Consider the following 23,442-nt stretch of genomic DNA (forward strand, 5'->3'; position numbering starts at 1 on the left):
TCAATGGGTGTCCAGCCAATCTTGATGCAAGAACAACAGGCCTTTTTTCCCCTTGACTTTACCACTTTACCATTTACATTATTTTATTTTATTTTTTACATGTTTCTTTGATATAATGGAGAACGATAGCAAGGATCTCATATGTTGCAAACACTTATAGGAAAATAAATAAAAATTTAGTAGCCAATGACTGCTAAACACTGACACTGCCTAATATTGCATAGAAGTAAAGGCAGAGCATCTGAACAAGAGCACACTTCTGAAGCTGAGGGTGGAGAATTAGTGGATTCAAATATGAAGATGAGGCAAAAAACTGCAAAATGACTGGACATACTGGCCAAGGTCTATGGCTCAAATGTATCTGTGTACACAAACATTCAAAGAATCTTCTCAGAGAGTTTTAGTCTATACATTTCTAAAAAAAACTTAAGAAAACTCTCCCAGTAACTCTACTTGAGGCGACTCTTGTTGTGATTTGGCGCTATATAAATAAAATTGAATTGAATTGAATTGAATTGTGGAAGGGCCTTTAGGCTTAGTACGTTGTTTGGTAAGTTAAGTAAGAAATTGTGTGACTGGTTGTTAATAAAATCGTGTTGCAGACTGGATGTGAATTTGCACAGAAGTCCATGCACATGCTGATAATTCATTTTACCTTTTTGCTGTATTCAGTTATTAACCATTTGACAAACAGAGAGAACCACTTTTTTCTCCAGCAAGGCTGCAACGTCTGTGAATTCTCTTTTGTAAATTTATAACGTGTAAAATGAAATGACGTGCTTCACAAAATCAGAATTTTGCGGGCTGTAAGAGACAAAGTCGTCACTCCCGCGCTGTTGTATTTTTCCAGCTGTTAAATATCATTGAAGTCATTACTTAAATCTTTGCTGCCGTGGTGTTATTATGCTCCGTAGGAGATAGGTGCACCTGTCTAAGATATCCTGTTTGATGGAAACATGCTATAAGTGGCGCATGTACATGTGATCAGTGAGCAGCTTCATTTAAACAAAGAGCACCACAAAGATGAAGAAACTTGCTTGCACTGAATGACAGTAAGCTAAACACTGATGGTTAGCGCTTGCAGGGACGGTAGCATTACCCTTTAATGTTTTTATGTACAATGGTGTTGTAATGGTATAAAACTGGTATAACTTTAGACCAGCTGTTCTGTTGTTGCTCGGTTTTTTGGTTTGTTTGTTTTTTTATTTGTTTGTCATCTGTCTGTCTGTCTGAATGGAGTAGATGATAGGAAGCGGCTTTGTTTGCCTGTCTTCAGCTAAGTCAGAGGTAAGACTCTTTCCTGTGTGTAGGCGTGTTTATATGTGGTTGTATTTTAAATGTGTATGTGTGTGTTAATCCAAACATTTCCATCTGGATGTTACTGTTTTTGTGTAGAGTTAGTTATTCATAAACAGCTCCTGACTTCACAGTAAGCCTTAAATCCACCCCCATGCTCCCATTTTAAGCATCAAGTAGTGCTGATTAAAAGACGCAACTGAGAAAACTGAGGCTGCTTGTCTAATGTAACACTTGATATTCTGATTCTCTCAGAGCTGTAATCACAGTTTAAATCTCTCATGTGTCCAGATAGAACTGCAGTCTAAAGAAGTTTTGAGCGATATAGTTTCAACAGAAACTGAGAACCGCAGATTTCAACAGCTCAACTCAGATTCAGACCTGCACCGAAAAGGAAAATAACAGCGGCTTCATAAGAACCTCTAAAAACATTGAAAAAACCAAATAAGCAAATTTTCTAAGCTTTGTTTTTTTTTTTTTAATCAAACTGGTGATGCTGCATCTTCATGTAATACAGACTGCTGGAATTGACTTAGAAAGATGTTTAGCTACTGCTTCAAATAGCTTCCCAAATAAGCACGATTCATTTCTCCCAAAAGTGTTATTTCAATCCCAATTTAAGTGCCCGAAAATATTTTAAAACCCTTTCTTGGTTTTAGGAGCCATCTACAATGATAAACATGACTGGAGAGTTCTGTGTTAGTTTGGGTGTTTTTGTGTATTTGTGCAGGACTCAGAGGGTGTGGCCATTATGCTGGGTGTGTGCAATAGTGGTCTGCTGGTCTACAGAGATAGACTGAGGATCAACAGGTTCTCGTGGCCAAAGATCCTGAAGATTTCGTACAAAAGAAACAACTTCTACATCAAGATCCGACCAGGAGAGGTAAGAACACACATTGATGACTGGCCACAAGGTGGCTTTATTTCACTCACTGTTAAAGAGTATTATGATACATCTATGTTGATATATCTATGTTACACTGACCCTTATGCTATACTTCAGCAGCGTAATGTTTCTGTAATGTTACTTAGTCCCTGCAAAATGCTCAAGCATAGTTTGACCACTGAATGAGAAGCCATTTCATATCCAGGTGTAGACTGTTTCCTCATTATTTTACAACAGTTTTCTAAAATAAATGGTCTTGAGTTGATAGCATTTGGTTACGTCTCATAATTAGCAAAAAACATAAACATAATAATTTGAGTGTTTTGAAAGGCGCTTTCAAATAAAACTTATTATTATTATTAATGAGCAAAAAACATAATTTTCAAAGATTGAAAAAATTCAGGGAGTGGCAAAATAAACATGCTGCGTATTCCTGCTTAAAAAGAATTAGGTCATTCATAAACTTCTCTAGTGCTGTGTCTGTATTACAGTGGACTCTAAATCCTGAGTGAAACTGTTTGCACAGTGCGCAATGTGGGAGTCACTTTTAACCTGGTTACAAATAAACAAGTGTGGCTGAGCTGCTCATCCTATTGCTAAGCACAGACACACTTCAAAGAAAACTTGTTTACATTGCTTGTATCAGCTTATTGGTTTGTCACCATAGGTGAACACTGGAACGTAGATCAACCAGTAAATCAAAAGTTTTGATTTAACCTCCTAAGACCTGAACTTTTCCACAGCATGCATTTTTAATTTCTCTTTGATATTTGGGCATATTGAGGCCCGATGAATGCAAAAACAAAGAATTACCAGCTTTTTTTTTTTTTTTTACCTTATTTTTGTTTTTAAGAAAAATAAGAGCCACATATGAGGATATTCGTTTAAAATTTTGATAGAACAGTAGCAGTATAATGTCCTCGTAAAAGGATATCAGGCCCTTGCAGAGCAAAATTGAGTATTTTGGTCTAAATAACCCAAAATGTGATGTCCACATATGTGGACGCCAGGTCACACACCACAACAGCAGATTAGAGTGTTCACATTACTGCAGATCCTTCTGTCTGTCAATACCGCCCTCCACTCTTCCCACCTCACAAAAAAAAGAGCTGAAAATGATAAAACTCTTCCACTCACTCCAAACCCAGAGTGGGCGTGGAACCGTTTTCTATCTGAGGACCAGGGCCTTAATCTTGGATGTTTCTCACCAGTGTGGTTTATATTCAGATACACACCACTTCACTGCTAATTGAAGTTCATCATATGAAGACTAGACCACAGACCATGGTTAAGACCATCCTCTGCTGCTTGGCTGGACACAGAAATTCTTTCCATAAAAATTACAAAGAGAATCTTTGACAAAGAGCAGCTCTGGCAGAGTCCATCAGCCACTGCTGAACTCCCGTGCACACTTGAGTAAGGTCAAGAGCTGGTCCACACCCATTGCTCTTAATCACTACAACTGATGGACGGACACTCCTCCCTGAGACCCTGGCACAGATTATTCCAGGGAGACTAAGACGTATGATCCCCTGAAATTTGGAACACATTCTCTGGGCCTCTTTCCTGAAAAGAGGAACCCCGCCTCCAGTCTCCCCGTCCAGAGTTACTGCTCCAGACCTGCAAGAATGTTGTAGAGGCTTGTAAACCAGAAACACCCCACCTTATTCAGACATCACATTCAAAATGTGTCTGAATTTAGTTTAGTGATATTGGTATAGGATGTGCGAGAGTGACACCTACTGATGGGTTTATTTTAAAGCTAAGATGTTGATAAATAATCTGTCTCTCCCCGTCTTCAGTTCGAGCAGTTTGAGTCCACCATTGGTTTTAAGCTGTTCAACCATAGAGCTGCTAAGAGACTCTGGAAGGTGTGTGTGGAACATCACTCCTTTTTCAGGTCAGTCAAGATCATGTCACAACGTGTGGTTTGTTTCAGAAATCATGCGATCAGTTTTGTGACAGCCATCTTTTGTCTCCTTACTTCTCTCTGGTCTGCCCTCCACCCTGTCTGTGTGCTTGTTTTTCAAATTCTCCTCATCTCATCTCCCCTTGCTCATCTCCATCTTATTCTCTTCCCTGTGTGTCTCTCCTCTCTCAGGCTATTATCACCAGAAGAAACTCCTAAGAAGTTCCTGACTCTGGGTTCAAAGTTTCGTTACAGCGGTCGGACTCAGATTCAGAGTCGCAGAGCCAGTGCTCAGATATCCAGACCAGCACCGCATTTCCCACGATGTATCAGCAAGAGGAGCATGTTGAGCCGCAGTTTAGATGGAGGTACTCGTGAATTCTGCATCAGTTATGTTTCCCAGAGTGCTAACAGGGTTAATATGGGTTATTAGTATTGCGCATTGTAAACAGTTTGCAATGAGAGAACTGGTCACTATAGCTCTAGCTGTATCATACTGGTCCAAGTAGTAATACTAGTGGCAATAGTGCATCCAACTGTACCAAGTTTGGAAGTCAAATTTTTCCTTGTATTTACTGGAATATTCCGAGTACTAGACCTGTACTACAAAGGAGGAATGGGGAATTTGAACTATGAGTTTGTTTTTCTTTCCAAGGCCAACTAGGTCAGTCCATATTTTTTAATGTTGTACCAACATTGTCCATTTATATGAATATGGTACTCGCTGTTTTATAAGTATTAATTGTAATCTTGGTTACTGGATTTTTGTGAAGCCACATAACAAAAACATATGGATATGTTTTTGTGTTAGCTAGCTCAGCAAAGTCAAAATGACTTGAGCAGTATTATCAAAGTTCTGTGTGGAGTAGTATGCACTGTGCTGACAGCTGGTTAAGTAACTGAACCAAGGTTTGTGTCTATGTTTTCTATGTGTGTATGCTCCATGTCATTCTTTCTTTCCAATTGTCGCACAAATGCAGTGAGCCACAGTCAAATTTCACCATGTGAACACATCCTTTGCTCAATCCAGTAGCAAACTGCTCATGACCAGCACAAGTCATTTGGAATAATGGGTTTCATTGTTGCATTGTATTGTGAGTTTGTCTTCTCTCTACCATAAACTCTGTTTTATGCTTACTACCTATACTTTTCCCCCCTCTTAACTTTCCCCTTACCTCACAACTGTTTGTGACAAATGGCTGCCCTTCCTGGTTCGGACAGTTAAAAGGGAGTTCGTCCTCCACACTGTCACCAAGTACTTGCTCACATAGGATTGTCTGTTCTTTGGAGTTTTCTCTCCAGTATTGTGGGACATTGAGTCAACAGCTGCTGTGAATTGGCGCTCTTTCAATCAGACTGAAATGAATTATATGAAGAAGACTGTTAGGTGCTGGCTCTATGCCTACTGCATAATTTTAAGTGTAATTTGTATGTACAGTCCAGGAGAAAATCTTTTTTGCTTTTTTTTGGTTTAAATGGGGGTATATTATTGTATTTATATCCTGTTTTTGTTTCCTATATACTCCCAACAACAACGAAAAAAGAGCCATTATAAACCTGCATAAAGATAAACTTGTTCAGCATAGGTTACTCTACAGTTCTAGCCAGGTTGAAAACAAGCAACCATCCTGATGCTAAGAACTCTGACTCTAGGTTTAGCATACCTCACTAACCCATTAGCCTTATGTTTAGGTTCAGCACTGACTGATTAGTTCATTCTTCCTCAGTATTTGACCAGTTTGTGATTGGTTCTCAGCTTCACAGACTGGACCTACCTCCTCTCCGATTGTCTCTCAAGCCATCACAGCTTCCCCAAAAGTCAATGGTGGCACTCACACAGGTAGTGCTCAATACTGCAGTTGCACTGCTACTGGCTGCTGTGGTACTGCTCTGTGACTGGGCTCCGATCGCTTTATTCAGCTTGTTCAGGAATGCCGTGTACTTGGTTACTCTGCTTCACTCCGATACACCTGATAACAGCTGTACATTTCTGTTCATTCTGCTCACATGCCCTCAGACTTGCATCCTGTTTTCAGCAGAATGCAAGACTATTACATGTTTGTCACATGTAAGGTTAAACAACCACATCGCTCAAATAAACCTGTTGCCAATATTTTGATGTCCAGATAATTATCTGACAGAATTTATCAGTCTCAGTGCACGGTTATGTTGACACTAGTTATTAGCCCCATTAACCACACAGCTAACAGAGCTCAATGAGCCATGATATTCAAAATAATATGCGGTCATGGCTTGGTGGTGGTTCTGAATGCTGATTGGCCCAGGCTACTGTGCATGCACCCTGAGCTGTTAATTGGCTGAGTGTGCCATTACTCTGACAGAGAAGTCGTGATGCTTTGCTGCTGATGAGAACAAACACAGCTTGAATGAGCATCATAGTGGTTGCTGTCTTTACTGTTGTACCTGTTGATGTTATTGTGATGACATTAGGGCTGGTGCACTTCTGTGTGTGTATATAGATATGGGTTCTGGGCTGTATGGAGCATCTAAAGCCATCGCCATCAGTGACCTCATCACAACAGTAACACCTGAGAAGAGAATGGAAGAGAGCAGTGAAGTTCAAGGTAAGAAACAATGTCTGTGGTTGATCTTGAACCAGATACTTAATCTGTCAAATTATCTAAGACCTTGCACAAACTTCTCTTTTTTTCCTATGTCACCCTAGTTGAGGAGGTGCAGGAAGTGGAGAATGTGAATGAAATGGAGCAAGAGGAGGAGGAAGAGGAAGAGGAAAACAAAGAAACAGAGATTTCACAGCAGAGTACTCTCACTCCTCAGAAAATAGACACCAAAGTAATTGTCTCACCTGTCAACCCAATCTGACCAGTTTTCTATTGCTGTGTGAAAAACTAGATTTTGGGCCCCATGTTTGATGTTGTGCTGTGTGGCAGGTAGGGTGTAGGACCCACCTACACCCCGATCCACCTTAAACACAGCTTTAATCCTGGGAAAACTAATTCTTCATGGGAAATAATCTTTACAAAATAAACCAAAACCTTCAAACACTAAACTGGGGACAGGAACTTAGAAACTGGGAAACAAACAGAAACAATAATGTGAGTGCAACGCAACACAGGGCTTAAATACAGCTGGGAGAAATCAAACTTAACGAGGCAAGGGAAGCAAAACTAGACACACTGACATGAGACACGGACTTTCAAAGTAAAACAGGAAGCACAACAGGCACAGACACTGAACAAAACCTACACTAAACTCTTAACCAGAATTAAACTGAAACATAGGATACAGAATAGTAGCAAAATCCAAGAAACTAAAAATGCTGGGTCAAAATCATCCAGAACCATGAAACCATGAAGGCCCACAAACATTTAAAATGGTGTGTTAACCCCATACAGGTGCCATCCTTCTCATTAAATCAAGTTTGTGTTACTCCCAGCAGCTGGTAAAATCAGAAAAATACATATAATACAAACGTAATAATAATCTGACATTCCTACTGAAGTTCTCTATGTGCTCAACTTTATATTTAGTTTTTACAAAAGTAGATGTTTTTACCATTTGAATCCTCGGTTAAAGAGCAGCTTGCAGGCAAAAGATTCTCTTTATTTGCATATAATATTTGTTAGGAATCAGTTTGGAAGTGAACACATGCATTTTACATGGTTTGCAAGAGAGTTATTTGGTGGTTTGTGCAGGGGAAGAAAGGACTTTCTTTCAGTCATGAAAGAAATACATGCGCGGTTAATTTAAGTTCCTGGATGTAAGAAGCCTTGATTAGAATTTAGAAGCCAGAACTGTATGATACTAATAGCTGGTGTAGTTCTTTCACTAGTGTCATGGGTGGGTGAGAGACACAGTTTAACAAAAACCCATTTCCTATTGCTGATATCGACCTCATCAGCTACTCTCTCTCCTGTTGCAGTCAAGCTGATTTTAGAGGTGGACAGAAACTCTGCTACAAAAACAACTTTAAAAGGATTATTTCAATATGTGCATTTTTGCCTCATTGCTTAATTTTCCCTCTGAGGTCCCAAACCTGCAAGTTGCTCTTTGAAACTATTTCAGATCCTACCACACTTCATTTCACAGCAGAAGGCGAACTAACTGGTTTTGATCTGGAGGTTATATTTGCACTGATAATTCAACTTAAACGTTTTTGGGTTTTTTTGCTTACTTACTTTTTCTTGTTCAGACTGAGCTAACTGATACTGCTGTGGACGAAGACCTGACAGCTACTGAGGTACACATCTGTGATCGTATGGTTAATAATTCCATTGTGGAAAGACTTGTTAACATAACCTGTCTCTCTGCCTACCTATCTATCTGACAGTCTGACCAAGATGAAGATTTGAAAACTCAGGTAACACCTGAACTATTTTTTCTTCATATGTGTTGATCCCTCTTCTGTCCTCACTGATGTCTTCTGTCTCATCTTACACCCCCCCCCCCCCCCCCCCTCTCTGCCCTGTCTTTAGGGTAGTCCTGAGGAGATGCAGAAACCTCAGAGCACCATCAGCGCCCTCAGACGCTCCTTTTTAGAGGGAGGAGAAGGAGAAGGAGGAGGAATGACAGAGTGGGAGAAGCGTCTGGCCTCGTCACCTCTCCGAAGGGTCGATGACTCCCCAATGATTGAACCTCTGGAGCCCGATGAGGTGAGACAGTCATGGATGGGTTATCTTGTGGCATTGGGTTCACAGACACCTGCAGTTGGTAAATGTTGTTTCAGTGCTGTGACTTGGAATTTTTTCCATTAATTGTGATGTAGTACATTGCCACAGTTTGTGGGTTGAATATTTACAATACACATCTTTGAAGTTAAACTGTTTTTTTTTTTCAGGTACCTTTTTTTTGGTAATGTGTGTGTAAAGCTGTGCTCACTTGCATAAAAGTGTTGCACTACAGGAGCCGGTGCCATTATCCCAATTTGCTGTTAGCATGTTGATAAGAAAACGAATCCCAATCTTATCTTTCAGATGTCGGGGTTGCAGACATTTAGACTGTCTCAATAGTTTTGAAAATTCTTCATGGGCCCAAGTTAACCAGCCCCGAGGAAAACCCCCAATAGCAGGAGGTGAAAATAGATCTACAGGTCACATGTCTATGTGCTTGTTGTTACCTCCTGTTGACAGTTATAAACGGGAAATATTGATCTGTATCTCAAAGCTGATTAATTTATGACCCTTACGATCAGTAGAAACTTCCTAGAAGTTTAGTTGCTCTTCAGCTCAACAACAGTAGAATTTAAGCTGAAACTGGTGGAACTTGAATAAAACCTCAATGTAATATCAAATAAACTTTGAATAAGCCTTGGTGAGAAAGATAGCGTTCAGTATCTTGCCCGTCAACATTCACACAGGCAGACAGAGCTGATCTGCATCTGTCTGGCTTCACCGCTGCTACTTTGAGTCATGAAACTGGGCCTTCCCACTGGATTTGTGTATTGTGTTACAGCCCAACCAGTTTCACTATAGTTTCAGAGAATGAAATTCTACTGTTTTATTAGTCTGTAATTTAGCACTAGTTAGCCAGTAGCACTCATGCCATTTACAGTATGTATGAAGCTTGTATTGTTTATATTATTTGTTTATAACACTACATCTAACCACTACATCCTCTCAACAAAACATAGTAACTTCTAGCAACAATCAAACAAAGGAAAAACAAAGAAATATGGCAGCAACCAAATCAGGTGTTATGACTGGATTATTGCTGTCATGATGGCTATATCTTTCTTTTGCGCTCAGGAAACTGGTCTCGTATGTCACATGATTTCTTGCTGAGTCTGTGCTTATTTAATATTGCTTACCTGTGCGCTCCAGGAGGGCGGGTTCATGACAAACCAAGCTCCTCCTCGGCCATTCAAAAAGAAGAGCTACACAGTGGGGCAGACTTACTGCACAGTCTCTGGCAGGGTTTTTACCATGACGATCATGGATGACAGCTCTGATGCTACCATGACAACAGCAAGTGTCAAACCCTGCCAACAAGTTCAACACATTTCACAGCTCACTGCTGACGATGACATCACAGAGGGACCGCTGATTGCCATCCCTGAGGTAAAGACTCCGACTTCACCTTCGGACCTGCCAGCTGTTGACAACAGACAAATGATTAGTGTGGCTGAAGGTCTCGACTTCTGTGGGGCCAGAGTCTCTGTGAAGTCCTTCCCTGCCACCCCTACATCCTCACTGGACAAGCTAAGCCCCGTCTCTGGCAGGAAATCACCTTTCATGGCAGCAGTGGTATGCTGATTGGTTGGTTGGTGGTCAGCATGAAAACAAGCATGAAAACAACAACCTGGCAGCAAAATGTTAACCTCTGCAGCACTGACACAGGAAGCGTGGCTTAACACTGGCTCGTCTGAGCTAGTTCAAACTGAATGTCTTGAGCTCCAAAAGACTGTAGATATCTGAGGGACCAGAGTATCAGGAGACCAGGATCTCCACCTGGTGAACTAGGTCTCCTGGTGGTCTGAAAAGGAGATGCTGCAGAAAAGTTGATTTTCCATCAGAAAAAATTGATTACAGGATTTTAATCACAATTGATGCTGGATTAGATCATAATGGATGTTCTGCTCTGTTGTGACTGGTTGTTTTGCATCTTTTGTGGCATTAGCTGATTTCCACGTAATGTGTGTCTTAGACGGTCTTGTTGCTGACAGGTAGTTTTAAAAAACCAAAAGTTTTTCTTATTTAAAGATTACATGATTCCAGCAGGTTCATCTACCCATCTAAAAGAAATGTGCGACGGTGTCCTGATGCTGACAAATCTTCTAAATTATAAAACTTAAATGGAAAAGTGTGACTTGTTGATATTACTGTTTTTATAGTGCTTTCATCCTATTTCATTGTCTGCCATAGATGGTCAGTGAGTATGTAGCAATCAATCACAACAGAGCTTATCCAATCTAGTGGTGCTGGTCCTTCTCTGTTTTTGATTGGGTTTCCTTCTTCTCCAGGAAGCGGCACCTGTGAGCTGCAGTGTTCAGTTTAAACTCTGCCCAGCTTCTTGCTTCACCTCCTCCCAGAAACCATTTTGTGTCTTCTCCTTTGATCAAAATGGAAAACAGGAAGCTGATCTTTCAAGTTGTTTTCTTCTGTTTGTTGTTGTTTATTTATCCTTCGTGAGCTTGGGGGTGTGGCTTAACTCCATTTTACTGCTATTTTTCACTTCTGTTTTGGTTGGTTACTTTGACTTTGTAATGCTTTTTTACTTTGTTGGAAGCTGCTGCCTTTTTATTAACATTCCTGTCCATGCGAGGTGTAAGCAAAGAGACAGCAAGTCACAAATCCACCACAATGAGAGATTTCATAATAAGTTGTCTCAGTACTTCATGAGGCCTGTACCACAAAGCAGGATTAGAAGTTTAGCAAGGTAAATGCAAGTTTAACCTTGTCACCAAAGTGGCTCAGTTCCACTGATGTTGCCATGGCACACTTTGATAAGAGAACCACTACTGATCAATTAATTCAGTTGGAACAAAAAAAGTATCCAACCCTGAGCCAAAGACACTTTTCTCTGAGAGCAAATTGGACTTATTCTTAAGCAAACTTAGGGATTCTGAAGTTACCCGTAATCCTTTTATTTAAAAAGTCAAAACTAATTGTTAATCCTGTAACGTTGTTGTTTAAGAAGCCTCATGAGGAGTGCTTAGAACTGAGGGGAGATGATGAAGACTGGAAGAGAAAGAACTAGTTAGGTGGGGATTGTCTTGTTTTTGTTTCATTGTTTATTAATGTAAATAATGATTGGACTGGTTGTTATGCAGCTCTTTTCTACTCTACCTGAGCACTCAAAGCACTTTGTACAACATCCCTCATTCACCCATTCACAACAGCATTTGTTTTTATGTATAAGTTCTAACATTTACATTTACCAATTCACACTTTAATGGATGAATAAGAGCAACTTGGTGTTAATAACTTACCCAAGGATATTTGCCACCAGCTTTTCAATTAATAGATGGCTTGCTCTACATCTGAGCTACACCACCCCAGTGTCTAGTTGACATTACAGTTTACTATATTGTGAACTTTCCCAAAGGGGTGGCTGTAGCTCAGGTGGTAGAGCAGGTAATCTACTGATCGAAAGGTTGGTGGTTCGATTCCTGGCTTCCCCTAGTGTGCATGCCAAAATCCTTGGGGAAAATACTAACCCCAAATTGCTCTCCGATGCATCCATCGGAGTGTGAGTGTGTGTGAATGTTACTTAGAAAGCACCTAGAAAAAATGTGCTTGTGTACAGCGCTTTGAGTGCTCAGAAGAGTAGAAAAGCACTATATAAGAACCAGTCTATTTACCAAATGAGCATCATTAAGAAATATAGATCTTCAGGACAAACTCTGTTTCATGTTCTTTTAAAGGAAATTTAATATTTTCTATAAGCCTTAATATAGCAACCACAAGTAAGCCAGTCTGTCAGTTTTCTTGCTGAAGCTTTTTGAATCAACTGAAGACTTTTTAAGGATGTTTTAAGAAATCCTGTTAATAATCAATTACAGTAGTCTAGCCTAAAAGACTGCCTAACATCACTCTGACACAGGATGTTTCTAATTTCAGAGATATTGACTACAGTATGCTCTAATCGCTGTAATGATATATTATGGTCTGCAGTATCAAATGCTGCACTGAGGTCTAGCAGGACAAGCACAGAGATGAGTCCACTGTCAGAGGCCACAAAAAGATCATTTTAACCTTCACTAAAGCTGTTTCTGTGCTGTGATGAGCTCTGAAACTGTAACTCTTCAAATAAAATTCCTCTGCATATGAGTTAGCTGTTTTACATGAGTTAAGGCTAAAGGAATACTTGGCTCAGCAGAGTTCTGACATTGTGTCAGCCTGGCTTCTAAAAGGGATTTCCAAAAGATTTAGGAATGTGTTTATGGGAATTTCTCACCATTATTCCAAAAGTGCATTTGTGAGGTCAGACACTGATGCTGGATGAGAAAGACTGTCTTGTAGTCTCCACTTTAATTCATGTTGTTCTGTCGTGTTGAGCTCAGGACTTTGTGCAGGCCGTTCAAGTCCCTCCACACCAAAATCACTCATCCATGGCTCTGTGAACCTTGCATTGTTTACTGGTTGTTACGGCCCTAGCAGGGCCTCCTCCTGAAGGTGCCTGTGTGGGCGTGTCTCCACCACACAAACAGTCACATACAAGCGGCCCTATACCACAACAAGTTACTTTAATCCAAAAAGTTCAGTAAATCAAGCATACTAGTGACCAACCACAAAATGGAGAGCTATGGCCACACAATGATCACATCAAGGGTGATCATTGTGTGGCCAATCACACAATCATGCTGGAACAAGCCATCCAAAAACTGTTCCCATAAAGGTGGGAACATGAAATTGTCCAAAATGTCTGAAGAGTTACTTAAGAAGAGGGGTCGAGCCCAACACCTGAAAAACAACCCCACACCATAAACGCATCTGCCAAACACCAAACTCAGACTCATCAGTTGAAATTGTCAGATGGAGAAGTGTGATTTGTAACTCCAGAGACCATGCACTTTACACCACTCCATCTGGTACTCTAGAGAGTCCATTAAGCTCTCTATGAACTGTTCTTGAGCTAATCTGAAGGCCACATAAAGTTTGGAAGTCTGTACTAGTTGTCTCTGCAGAGAGTTGGAGACCTCTGTGCACTATGAGAATCTCTGATTTTGCTTTAAAACAGAGTTGCTGTCATTGCCAGCTGCTTCCACCTTGTTATAATACCACTAACAGTGGTATTATAATTAACAAAGACATACTTGTACATTCTTACCCAAAGCTCCTCCATCAAGGTCCTCTCCTCCGGATGCATTTTGGAAACTGAGGCAGGAAGACAAGGAGGCTTTAGATAGGAAAATATCAACATAATTCAAGGCTATTTTAAATAAGCCCACCATGGCTCCACAGTGTCCCCTGCATGGCTGGAGTTTTATTTTGAGACTTTTAATTACAAGTTTCTTCTTTGTTTTCACTGTAACTGTTGTTTTTTGTGTGTTTGATATGTGCAGCCTAAACCTACATTTGATGATATGTCTCCTGAGCTGACAGCTCTGCTGAAATCAGCCAGAGAGCAACAAACCTTCAGAGAACACGACCTGCTCAAGGTGCCTTTTTCACTAGCTGTCTTCCTTGTTGTCCAGTTGTATTTTTGTCTGGCTCTCTTTAACTCCTCTTTCAGGTATTTTATTGCCTGCCTTCTGTGAGTTAATAAGTCTCTTTTCTCTGTGGATTTAATCTCAGTGTTCTTATGTATGAGAACCAGCACTGCATCTTGTCAAACCTACAATCAGTTCTCCTCACTGCAGCTTCTCTCAGCCAGTAAAAGAAATCCAGCATCCTATCTCAATGCTTTACAGTTTCAAAAGCTAGTCTCAGTCTCCAGGTTTGTGCATTCTGAGCAACAAATCATCTCAGCTTCTCAAGAACCCTCCATTGCCACAATTATTGGTCCGAGTTCTAACACTAAGGACATAAGCAGAGCATGGGTTCTCCTTGTCCCTTCACCAAAAGTACTGATCTGATTCATGTCCTCCAGGCTGTTATGACATCCCTGCAAGACATCCACACTCCCCTGCATCCTCTAGCAAGATCATAAAGAACAACCCTGATACCGATCTGCTCCATGACCCTGTAGCAGCTGCTTCACCCATCATACTCACCTCAGTGGTTTCTGGTTATTCTAAGCTGTCCTTTCATTTTCAAGGCTACATATTCACAAAAATATTATAAGTAAAATAAATTAATTTAAAATCCTCAGATCCTGAAGTGCACAGTTTAACTAGTTCGAGCTTAACACATAACTAGCACTGATTAAGAGTCTAATTATAAAGAATTCAAGAATACATTTTTCATCTCAGTGTTCACGTTCCAGCAAATGAATTAAAAGATCACCTGTTTGTAGCTCTTTTGATACGTGGACTATGACAAAGGTTTGTTGTTATTAGACCATGCATGACTTATTTTTATGTAAGAATTGTAATTGTGCTGTTAAAGACCATAAAATGGTCTCACAGCTCTGGGAAAGAAATACGTAAATTGAGGTGACAAGGTCACCAGGATTTGAACTGGTCTAAGATTTCTAGTGCATGTACCTGAAAGAACCTTCACCATGAGGTCGAGGTCACTAAAATTCAAATTCATCTGAGACTTTTAGAAGATGGACCTATGTTGTAAATTTCAAAATCCTACATCGCCTCATTCTCTGATCTCACTTTCACAAACTTGTGTTTCCACACTGCAAACAACAACCCTGTTTAACAGGTCATCTTTTCCAGCTTGCCCATATTCAGATTTTTACTGCATCACACTTTAGTGTACAGTCCATCTCACTGGTAAAATTAGCTGGCAGTGGCGCGTGGTTGTTCAAAACTAATATCAGAGGCACATAATTTAAATGTAAGCAAGTAAAGTCATGTGTGTCACTTACTCAGTCGAGGCTCCTCAGTACCCAATCTGCTGGTCACAGTTTCATTTGAAAAAGGTTTATGCACAGATTTAAAGTTCTGGTCCTTGCTGTTTTATAGCTGGTGAAATTCTACACACATATAGTGCTGTGGACATGTTTTGAGGGGTACTGGGGTAACTGGCAGGCAGTTGTTTACCAAACCTTCATCGTAGGCTTTCTGTTCTATTTCCTGGCCTTCAACAGCTTTCCGTCCTTTCTACACCATACTCCTTTCAGTTAGTTATGTCGATACTCTTTTCATATATTATGCCATAGCTAACCTGTTATGTCCATGTCATGCCATCTCCAGCACCACCAGCATTTGGACTCTGGTGGGGTCATTTCCATTTCCTACTCTATGAATAATCACCAAATATTGCTTAACCTCTGTATTTCGAGAAGGTCAGTTCAATTCAATTCACAAAGAACTGCCATTTACATCAGTCCTTCAAATCGGTTTGCAGCAGAATGACACACATGTGCAGCACTCTCATCAAGGAGACATCACTTGTTAAAATAATCACCTAATGTTCTGTGATTTCACTTCGTTTTTCAGACTTCAGAGAAGGTGGAGACAATAATGCTGGTGACAGAGCCACATGACGAGGACGAGGCAATGGTGGACCAGCAAAAGGTAGCAAAAGAAAGTCATGTGGGCATGCCCTTTAGTAATCTACCAGCCAACCCAGCAGGTGTTGACGATAGCACACAGCAATGGGCCTGTGACAGTTTTAATGATGGTCGGGCTAATAGTCCAACAAGTGATGATGATGATGATGATGATGATATTAGCTACGAGCCCAGCAGCCAGGCTAGCGATGACAATGCTAGTGAGACTAGTGAGGATGCCGTCAGTGTGCTGGTACAGGCAGCAGTGGAGGAGGCCATCGAAGCTGCAGTCAGAGAGACTCAGGCCCCCAACGCTAATGACACTAATCAGGATAACATTAACAACAAGATAGCAGTTAGCTTTTGTGAACAGGAGCAAGCTAGCTCTGTCCTGGACTCTCAAACACCTGGGACTCTGCATTACACTGACAACGAAGACTCAGACGACTCACAGGAAGATGAAGGAGGGTGGCAGTTTGAAGAAAACTCCCCTCCGCCCTCTTTACTCCATCCCACATCCAGGCACTTGGCCCATCAGATGCAACCATCTGCCCACAGGGATGACGATGAGTTCAAACCACTACAGGAGGTAACACCTGAGACACTTGCCCAAATGGCATCTGCGACTCCTATACTAGTTACCCTTGCCCCATTTCACCACCCTGAAACTGCACCTACCCCACCTGACCCAGTGACCTTTGGCCCATTTCTTCCTTAAAATCTAATCTACCCTCTGTTCACATGAATACATCGAAATATTATGTCAGTCAGACGAGAGTTTGATATATTTTCAAACTCTAGGCCGACTTTCCCGTTTTCCTAATTTTGCTTAAAACATAGATTGTATATCAGATGGGCATAGCTTCTGAGTCTTGAAAGGGAAGTCAATATGGAGACCAAGCAACATCTCATTCGACTGCAAAAGGTTTATGAGTGGTTTTAAAGAGGTTTGTGGGAAAACCTCCCTCGGCTCTCTTGCTTCTTAATGTTAGTAATTTTATTTATTCCTGGTGACTTTATGGGCTCAGTGGCTAGTTTGTGAAGACAAAATTCATTAATTTGTAAACTAGAGTATGACCATTGGCTAAGAACTAGACCCCCTTTTAGCTCAGCATTACCTGTTTCAGAATATTAAGATGATAAAGGCAAGAACACTCAGTTTGAGACCTCAGGATGTCTTAACCAGTGCTGGTGCTGGCTGTAAAGGGTTCAATTTTGCCTCTTTTAAGAGGCAACATTGATTAGGAAGATAAACACTCTGGGAATGAGGAAGACTAAGTGTTTAGTTTAAGAGGTCAGTTTGTACTATTTAATTAGGTGAAAAGAATTCAGAGGATTACTTTGAAGTGATGTAAAAGTTTACTGCGTAGTTTAATCAATCAAAAGATGTGTAGTTAATATGAGTAGTACCAGAAATAGATGGATACATAAATATTTTTCCCCAGACTGACATCCTGTGTTTTATCCTCAACATTTATTTTTCATCAGTACAAAAATGTGCTGGTATTTGGTTATTACTCTTCCTCATTGGCTGATGTTCATACTTGTTTCAGAGCCAAGTAGAATCTGATACTCCTGCTGGTCTGCTGCTGAGCTCACACAGCTACACTACCGAGACCTCCAACACCACTACCACCACTCACATCACCAAGGTAACACAGGACCAAGGTACCACCATAATACGCAAGATTTACATTACTGCCATGGCAATACCACCACACACCCATCAACAAAATGACATGATAACTATGGGAGCACTACTGCTACTACATGAGCCCCACACATGTCACCATGGTAAAACCATAACCTAAGAAATCCCACTGCAAACCATGGTAATATTGTCATGGCTGAAAAGGTTTGTTGAAACTATTAAGGGTTTACAAACCGCATTAAAAAGCTGAGAAAAGGCATAGAAGACATATATGAAAGATAAAGACGCTTGACTGAATTCGGATGTTTCTCCCTTTTCTTCTTCAGATGGCAAAAGGGGGGATTTCTGAAACCAGAATAGAAAAGAGGATTGTGATTTCTGGAGATACAGAAGTTGACCACAACCAGGTAGCTTGAATGTTGTTGTTTCTGTAATGGTGTGTTCAAGGGATGAGGACAGAAGGGTTGTTAAAAAGTAAAAAAAAAACGGCAAGCTTCATTCACTCATACACAGAGCATTTTATTTTATGCACTTTAAGCAATTAACCACAACATTTGCAACCAATTTGGAATCACCTAACATGCATGTCTTACACTGAACAAAAATATAAACGCAACACTTTTGTTTTTGCTCCGATTTTTCACGAGCTGAACTTAAAGATCTGAAACATTTTCTACATACACAAAGGACCCATTACTATCAAATATTGTTCACAAATCTGTCTAAATCTGTGTTAGTGAGAACTTCTCGTTTGCCGAGATAATCCATCCCACCTCACAGGTGTGGCATGTCAAGGTGCTGATTAGACAGCATGAATATCGTGTGCCTTAGACCAGCGGTCCCCAACCCCCGGGCCTCGGACTGGTACCGGTCCGTGAGTCGTTTGGTACCGGGCCGCGAGAGTTGAGGCTCAGGTGTGAAATGTATAGTTTTCAGGGTTTTTATCGGTTTTCAGTGTGATTTTGTTATCGTTTTTATCGTTAACTCGGTTTTCCTGGGTCTTTTCACGTGTGTTATGAATAAATTTTCTTTTTTCTGGTACCGGTACTAGTTTTATTTTGTTGTATTTATCCGCGACACCTTAAAGGCCGGTCCATGAAAATATTGTCGGGCATAAACCGGTCCGTGGCACAAAAAAGGTTGGAGACCGCTTCCTTAGACTGCCCACAATAAAAGGCCACTCTGAAATATGCAGTTTGATCACACAGCACAATGCTACAGAGCTACACTTTCCTAACATACTAAGCTATGCAAGCATGCACTTAACATCAGTCTGCTCTTTTCTTAACTAGCTTAGCATAGACATGATCAGAGTGATAATCTAAGAATAAAAATGTCTCCACACTGTAAATATCAGTCTCAGGGTCTGTTCTGAGAATAATGCCATGGAATCTTTGAACTACAGTGTGTCTCACTGCTCCTTCTGTCTCATTTTCAGGACTGAATCTGGACGCCCAAGGGGTTTAGTATAGAGTGCATTGCCAGAAACAAAACTGTTGGCTGCAGCATCCACCGAGCATGGATGAACTGAGGATTTGGACACACATTCATGCATGGACACACATATATACAGCATCGCCTGCCTATCTCACAGGGGGTGGAACCAATGGCTGAGTTAGCATTAGTTCGATAGTGTGACTAGATGAGTAGATTTAACTGAAAGTTTCACATGCAGCGCAGAGATGGGAGAGAAAGACGTGTTTCCATAGCAACAGACAACCTACACTGGACCTTCACTATGAATCAGCTTCTGAAGCATTTACTTATATAAGCCTTCCCCCACATCTCATTCCCCAACACTCTAAGGTGGGCATCTGATTGGCTAGCTGACTCAGGTGTGCTTGCTCCTCTATTGTTGGGAGACAGCAGCTTTTCAAAACATTTAGCCTGACATCTGAAAGATAGTGCTTCGAGCTTTACCTGTTGAGAAACTTGATGCGTACTATCACCAGCTGATCAAAACAGTTTCCTGTCTAACAAGAAAAAACAGCTAAAACTCTGCTTTGAATTTACCCATAATGCAATAGTAATGTGCCATTCGCTAAACCTTCCACGAAAATGACGATGAATCATTCATGTGTGTGTGTTTTTGATTTCTGTATCCATTTATTTATTAAATTACAAACTGATCACAGCCCCTGATTACCGACTACTTTCTCTGTTGCATTAGAGACTTCTGCTTCCCTGGTATCAAACTGACCATCACCTCTTTGTGAAAGTTTACCAACGTATAAGAGACAGACGTGTCCCAATTCAGCGGCTAAATCCTTCAAATGATACTGTATACAAATGATGCAGTCTCCATAGATCAGAAATGGTGAACCAAAGAAAGGTTTCCTATTGCATCGTTTAAAAGTTGTGAAAGCTAAGGTCGGCCAATGGCACTGCTCATGCTGTGAAACTCGTTATAGCTTGTTATAGCTTATACTGTAAAACGTTGAAAATGAGCTCAATATTAAATATTGAAATACTGTGAAATACATTATTGAAACATAATGTGAATCTAAAAACATCAGGTATAACCATAACAGCAAAACCATAACATGGATCCGTGTAGTCATTTTCTTTAAATTAGACAACACTATTGCAAAGCAGGGAAATTTCACCGAGCTTCAGCTGTGTATTGACGTCTGGCATCTGGACCCTGTCAACCAGAAATAAAGACGCAAATGAGGGACCACAATGGAGACACGGGTTTCTCTTTTATGACATACACTATGTTGCCAAAACAAGCCATTCACTTTTTTCCTTTTTTTTTTATATATAGCACTAAATCAGTTGCCTCAATGACCTTGTCTTCCACAGGGAGGTAAAGACCCTACAATATTAGAAAACAGAGAAATCCTAACAACCAGCTGTGACCCCCTATGAGCAATTGCATTGGCAACAGTGGGAGGGAAAACCCCCCATTTAACAACATGAAACATCTGGCAGAACCAGGGTCAAGGAGGGGTGGCCATCTGCTGCGACTGGGTGGGGATGAGGGGAGGAACACAGGCCAAAGACACGCTGTGGAAGAGAACCAGAGATTACAAATAACTAATGATTAAATGCAGAGAGGTGTATAAGGATGACACAGAGAGTGAGAAATGTAAAGAAGTGAAGAAACAGAGGCTAACAGAGCATCTTTTGTAACCTTCACAAGTGCTGTTTTTGTACTGTGATGAATTTGGAATTCAGATTGAAACTCTTCAAAAGAAAAAACGTTCCTTTCCATCCGATCAGTGTTTTACAACTACTCTGTGAAGAATGTCTGAGATAAAAGGAAGGTTGGAGATTGGCCTAAGACAGGTGATGGCTTTTTCAGGAATGTTTTCAATTAAAGCCACCCTAAAGGCATACATAGGTTTTTGATCATATTTAATATTAAAGCATTAATTAATTGTTGGACATTTTGGTCTAATAGAACTTGAACAGCTTGAATGGCTTGAATGAAGCAGTAACTGAAATTACTCAGAAAGATCAACTGGAGAGAACAGTTTAAATAAATATCAATAGGATTTAAAGTAGCTGTATAATGACATGTCTTTGGGATGTTATACAGTTTACTCTAATGGGTAAACTTTTATTTATGAAGAAATTCATGATTATTAATGTTAAAGGAATGCTTGGCTCAACAACTTTGTCTGCCTGGCTGCAGTGATGAAAAAAACCTGCAGTATTTTTCATTTTCTTAGTCAGATTTTCCAACTGGAATCTTGCTTCAGGATGGTAGCAGTGCACATAAACAGGAGTAAAACTTAAACTTTTACTCTGTACTACCACTGTTGTCTTGCACAGAGAACTGACTCTACAAATAAAAATAAACCAACAACAGGTGTTATGCAAGATTGCTTACCAAGAGCAAAACAAATTCTATCTTTCCTCACTTTTACTACTGGAGCAGCTTCCAAGCGCTGTCGACTCAGGAGTCGTGTCACTCTTGGCTCTGACATCCAACTTCAGAGGTAAATGGACGGCAGCATTAACATCTCCAAAGTTGACCCACAGACGTTTGAAGTACCCACAACAGGTCAGGGATGACTTGTTGCCAAGTGGAGGAATTAAAGTATCTTTGGGTCCTGTTCATGAGTAAGGAGGAAGACAGACAGACTGATTGGTGCAGCAATGGAGAAGTTTGACAAATTCATTGCTAACCGGGTCAGGGCAGAACCAGGACATGTGAGATTCACCCATGTGAATCTGGCATTACAGAAATACCATACTGAGAGATCCCCACTGATCATTGTTCTCTTTGTTTCGTGTTATATACAGATCACTCCCCCTGATATGCAGTCTTGCATTAGTCCTGTGCAGAGCCTACACTTTGCAGAATATTGTTTACATGTTGTAGCTGTTTGCTGTCAGCAGGGGGGTTGTGTCACAAACAACTGCAGTGTTGCCAACTCCTCAGTAAGAAAAATCCCTATTGGCTGTCCTAAAAGTTGCTAGAAATCGCAAGATGACGTCATCCCTAAGTTGCCTAATTGGTTATGCTTATGTAATTGTAACCTACTGTTGGATACAGAAATAACATCGTGAAGGAGACATGAAGTGAGTTTAAAAAAAATCCCACTCTAAATGCATTTAGAATATATTTAGAACTACACATTAAATTTATTTTAGCAATTATTGTTTTTTTTTATGTCACACTTCCAACCGTCTTCCTTTGTCCGGGCCTGGGACCGGCAAAAGTGACCCGAAATAGATACGTGTGTGTGTGTGTGTGTGTGTGTGTGTTTTAAGTAGTTTTAAACTATGTGAGCCACAAAAAGTAACAGTAAAAGAACTGACTGCGTTACAGTCAGGGCGGGAGCAGCGGCTTCGCTCATGCGCGATTCATTTGCCAGTTTGGACGCGTAGGTGTGAACATCTCCTCCTGCTCTGACAGCACCTGGGGCAGGGGTCGGCAACCCGCGGCTCCGGAGCCGCATGCGGCTCTTTAGTCTTTATTTTGCGGCTCCGGGTGGTTTGGGAAAATAAATTAGAAGTATTTAGCTGAAGTGTATTTTATTTGTGTTTAGTTCTTTTTTTAACTTGTAGTTCTAAATTGGAAGATTATTGTGATTTTGAAATATAAAAATAAAATTATATCTTATTATTTTTTCATCGCTCAAAATAAGCGTCACACTCGCGGAAGCCGGTGTACCCGCCGAAACGCCGTGCATTTATCGAGACTTTCAACCCCAGGTAGGCCAATTATGGATCTTCGGATCCTCATTATGTCAGCAGCCATTCTCCACTGTGAACTATGTTAAAAACAAACACCGCTCACGCCTCACAGATGTCCTGCGTAAAGATGAAAGCCCCGATTTGCAGACGCTGTGAACAGAGGTTCGGGACCATAAGTCTTACTGTAAACATATCGATGATTTCATGAGCATGCTTTTCAGCATCTCTTTATTGACCCCTTTTCACACACGGTTGCTGTAGCATACAGCCAGCTGTAGCTTTTCAACAGCAGAGAGGGCACAGACTTTAAGGCAGCGAGGCGTGATTGCGGGTCCCGCTCAGGTGCGTCCGCCTCCCCTGCAGCGGCGCTGCAGACCACGCCCCGCCACACACATTAACCAGGTAAAATACATATTTAGGCAGAATTTTGCAAATATCTATTTTTTTTTAGCATCGTCGTGCTTTTTTTCCAATTATTTTTTAAAAGTCAGGTCAAGGCTCCAAAAGCCCAAAGACGAT

General features: G+C 40.7%; 1 protein-coding gene across 8 annotated transcripts in view; it reads left to right on the forward strand.

Moving 5' to 3' along the window:
* The window catches only part of LOC147321479 (band 4.1-like protein 3), a 32,591-nt gene extending 12,685 nt beyond the window's left edge, over positions 1-19,906 (forward strand). Inside the window, exons 11-26 of one of the 8 annotated variants that reach the window (XM_086305408.1) lie at positions 1,243-1,287; positions 2,027-2,179; positions 3,985-4,082; positions 4,284-4,459; positions 5,848-5,931; positions 6,572-6,676; positions 6,778-6,905; positions 8,266-8,313; positions 8,404-8,433; positions 8,549-8,725; positions 9,893-10,315; positions 14,077-14,172; positions 16,069-16,710; positions 17,675-17,773; positions 18,099-18,179; positions 19,211-19,906. In XM_086305408.1, coding sequence (XP_086161534.1) covers positions 1,243-1,287; positions 2,027-2,179; positions 3,985-4,082; positions 4,284-4,459; positions 5,848-5,931; positions 6,572-6,676; positions 6,778-6,905; positions 8,266-8,313; positions 8,404-8,433; positions 8,549-8,725; positions 9,893-10,315; positions 14,077-14,172; positions 16,069-16,710; positions 17,675-17,773; positions 18,099-18,179; positions 19,211-19,216 — 2,391 coding nt within the window. In that variant the 3' untranslated portion in view covers positions 19,217-19,906. The remainder of the gene's footprint in view (positions 1-1,242; positions 1,288-2,026; positions 2,180-3,984; positions 4,083-4,283; positions 4,460-5,847; positions 5,932-6,571; positions 6,677-6,777; positions 6,906-8,265; positions 8,314-8,403; positions 8,434-8,548; positions 8,726-9,892; positions 10,316-14,076; positions 14,173-16,068; positions 16,711-17,674; positions 17,774-18,098; positions 18,180-19,210) is intronic. The other 7 variants (XM_086305409.1, XM_086305410.1, XM_086305412.1 and 4 more) reach the window with 7 other exon arrangements.
* Positions 19,907-23,442: the final 3,536 nt, after the last annotated feature.

Source organism: Aulonocara sp. 'chitande type north' Nkhata Bay, linkage group LG9, assembly GCF_057382095.1.
Source record: "Aulonocara sp. 'chitande type north' Nkhata Bay isolate Kocher_YH1m ecotype deep benthic linkage group LG9, A_spYH_male_GT1.1, whole genome shotgun sequence".
Lineage (NCBI taxonomy): Eukaryota > Metazoa > Chordata > Actinopteri > Cichliformes > Cichlidae > Aulonocara > Aulonocara sp. 'chitande type north' Nkhata Bay.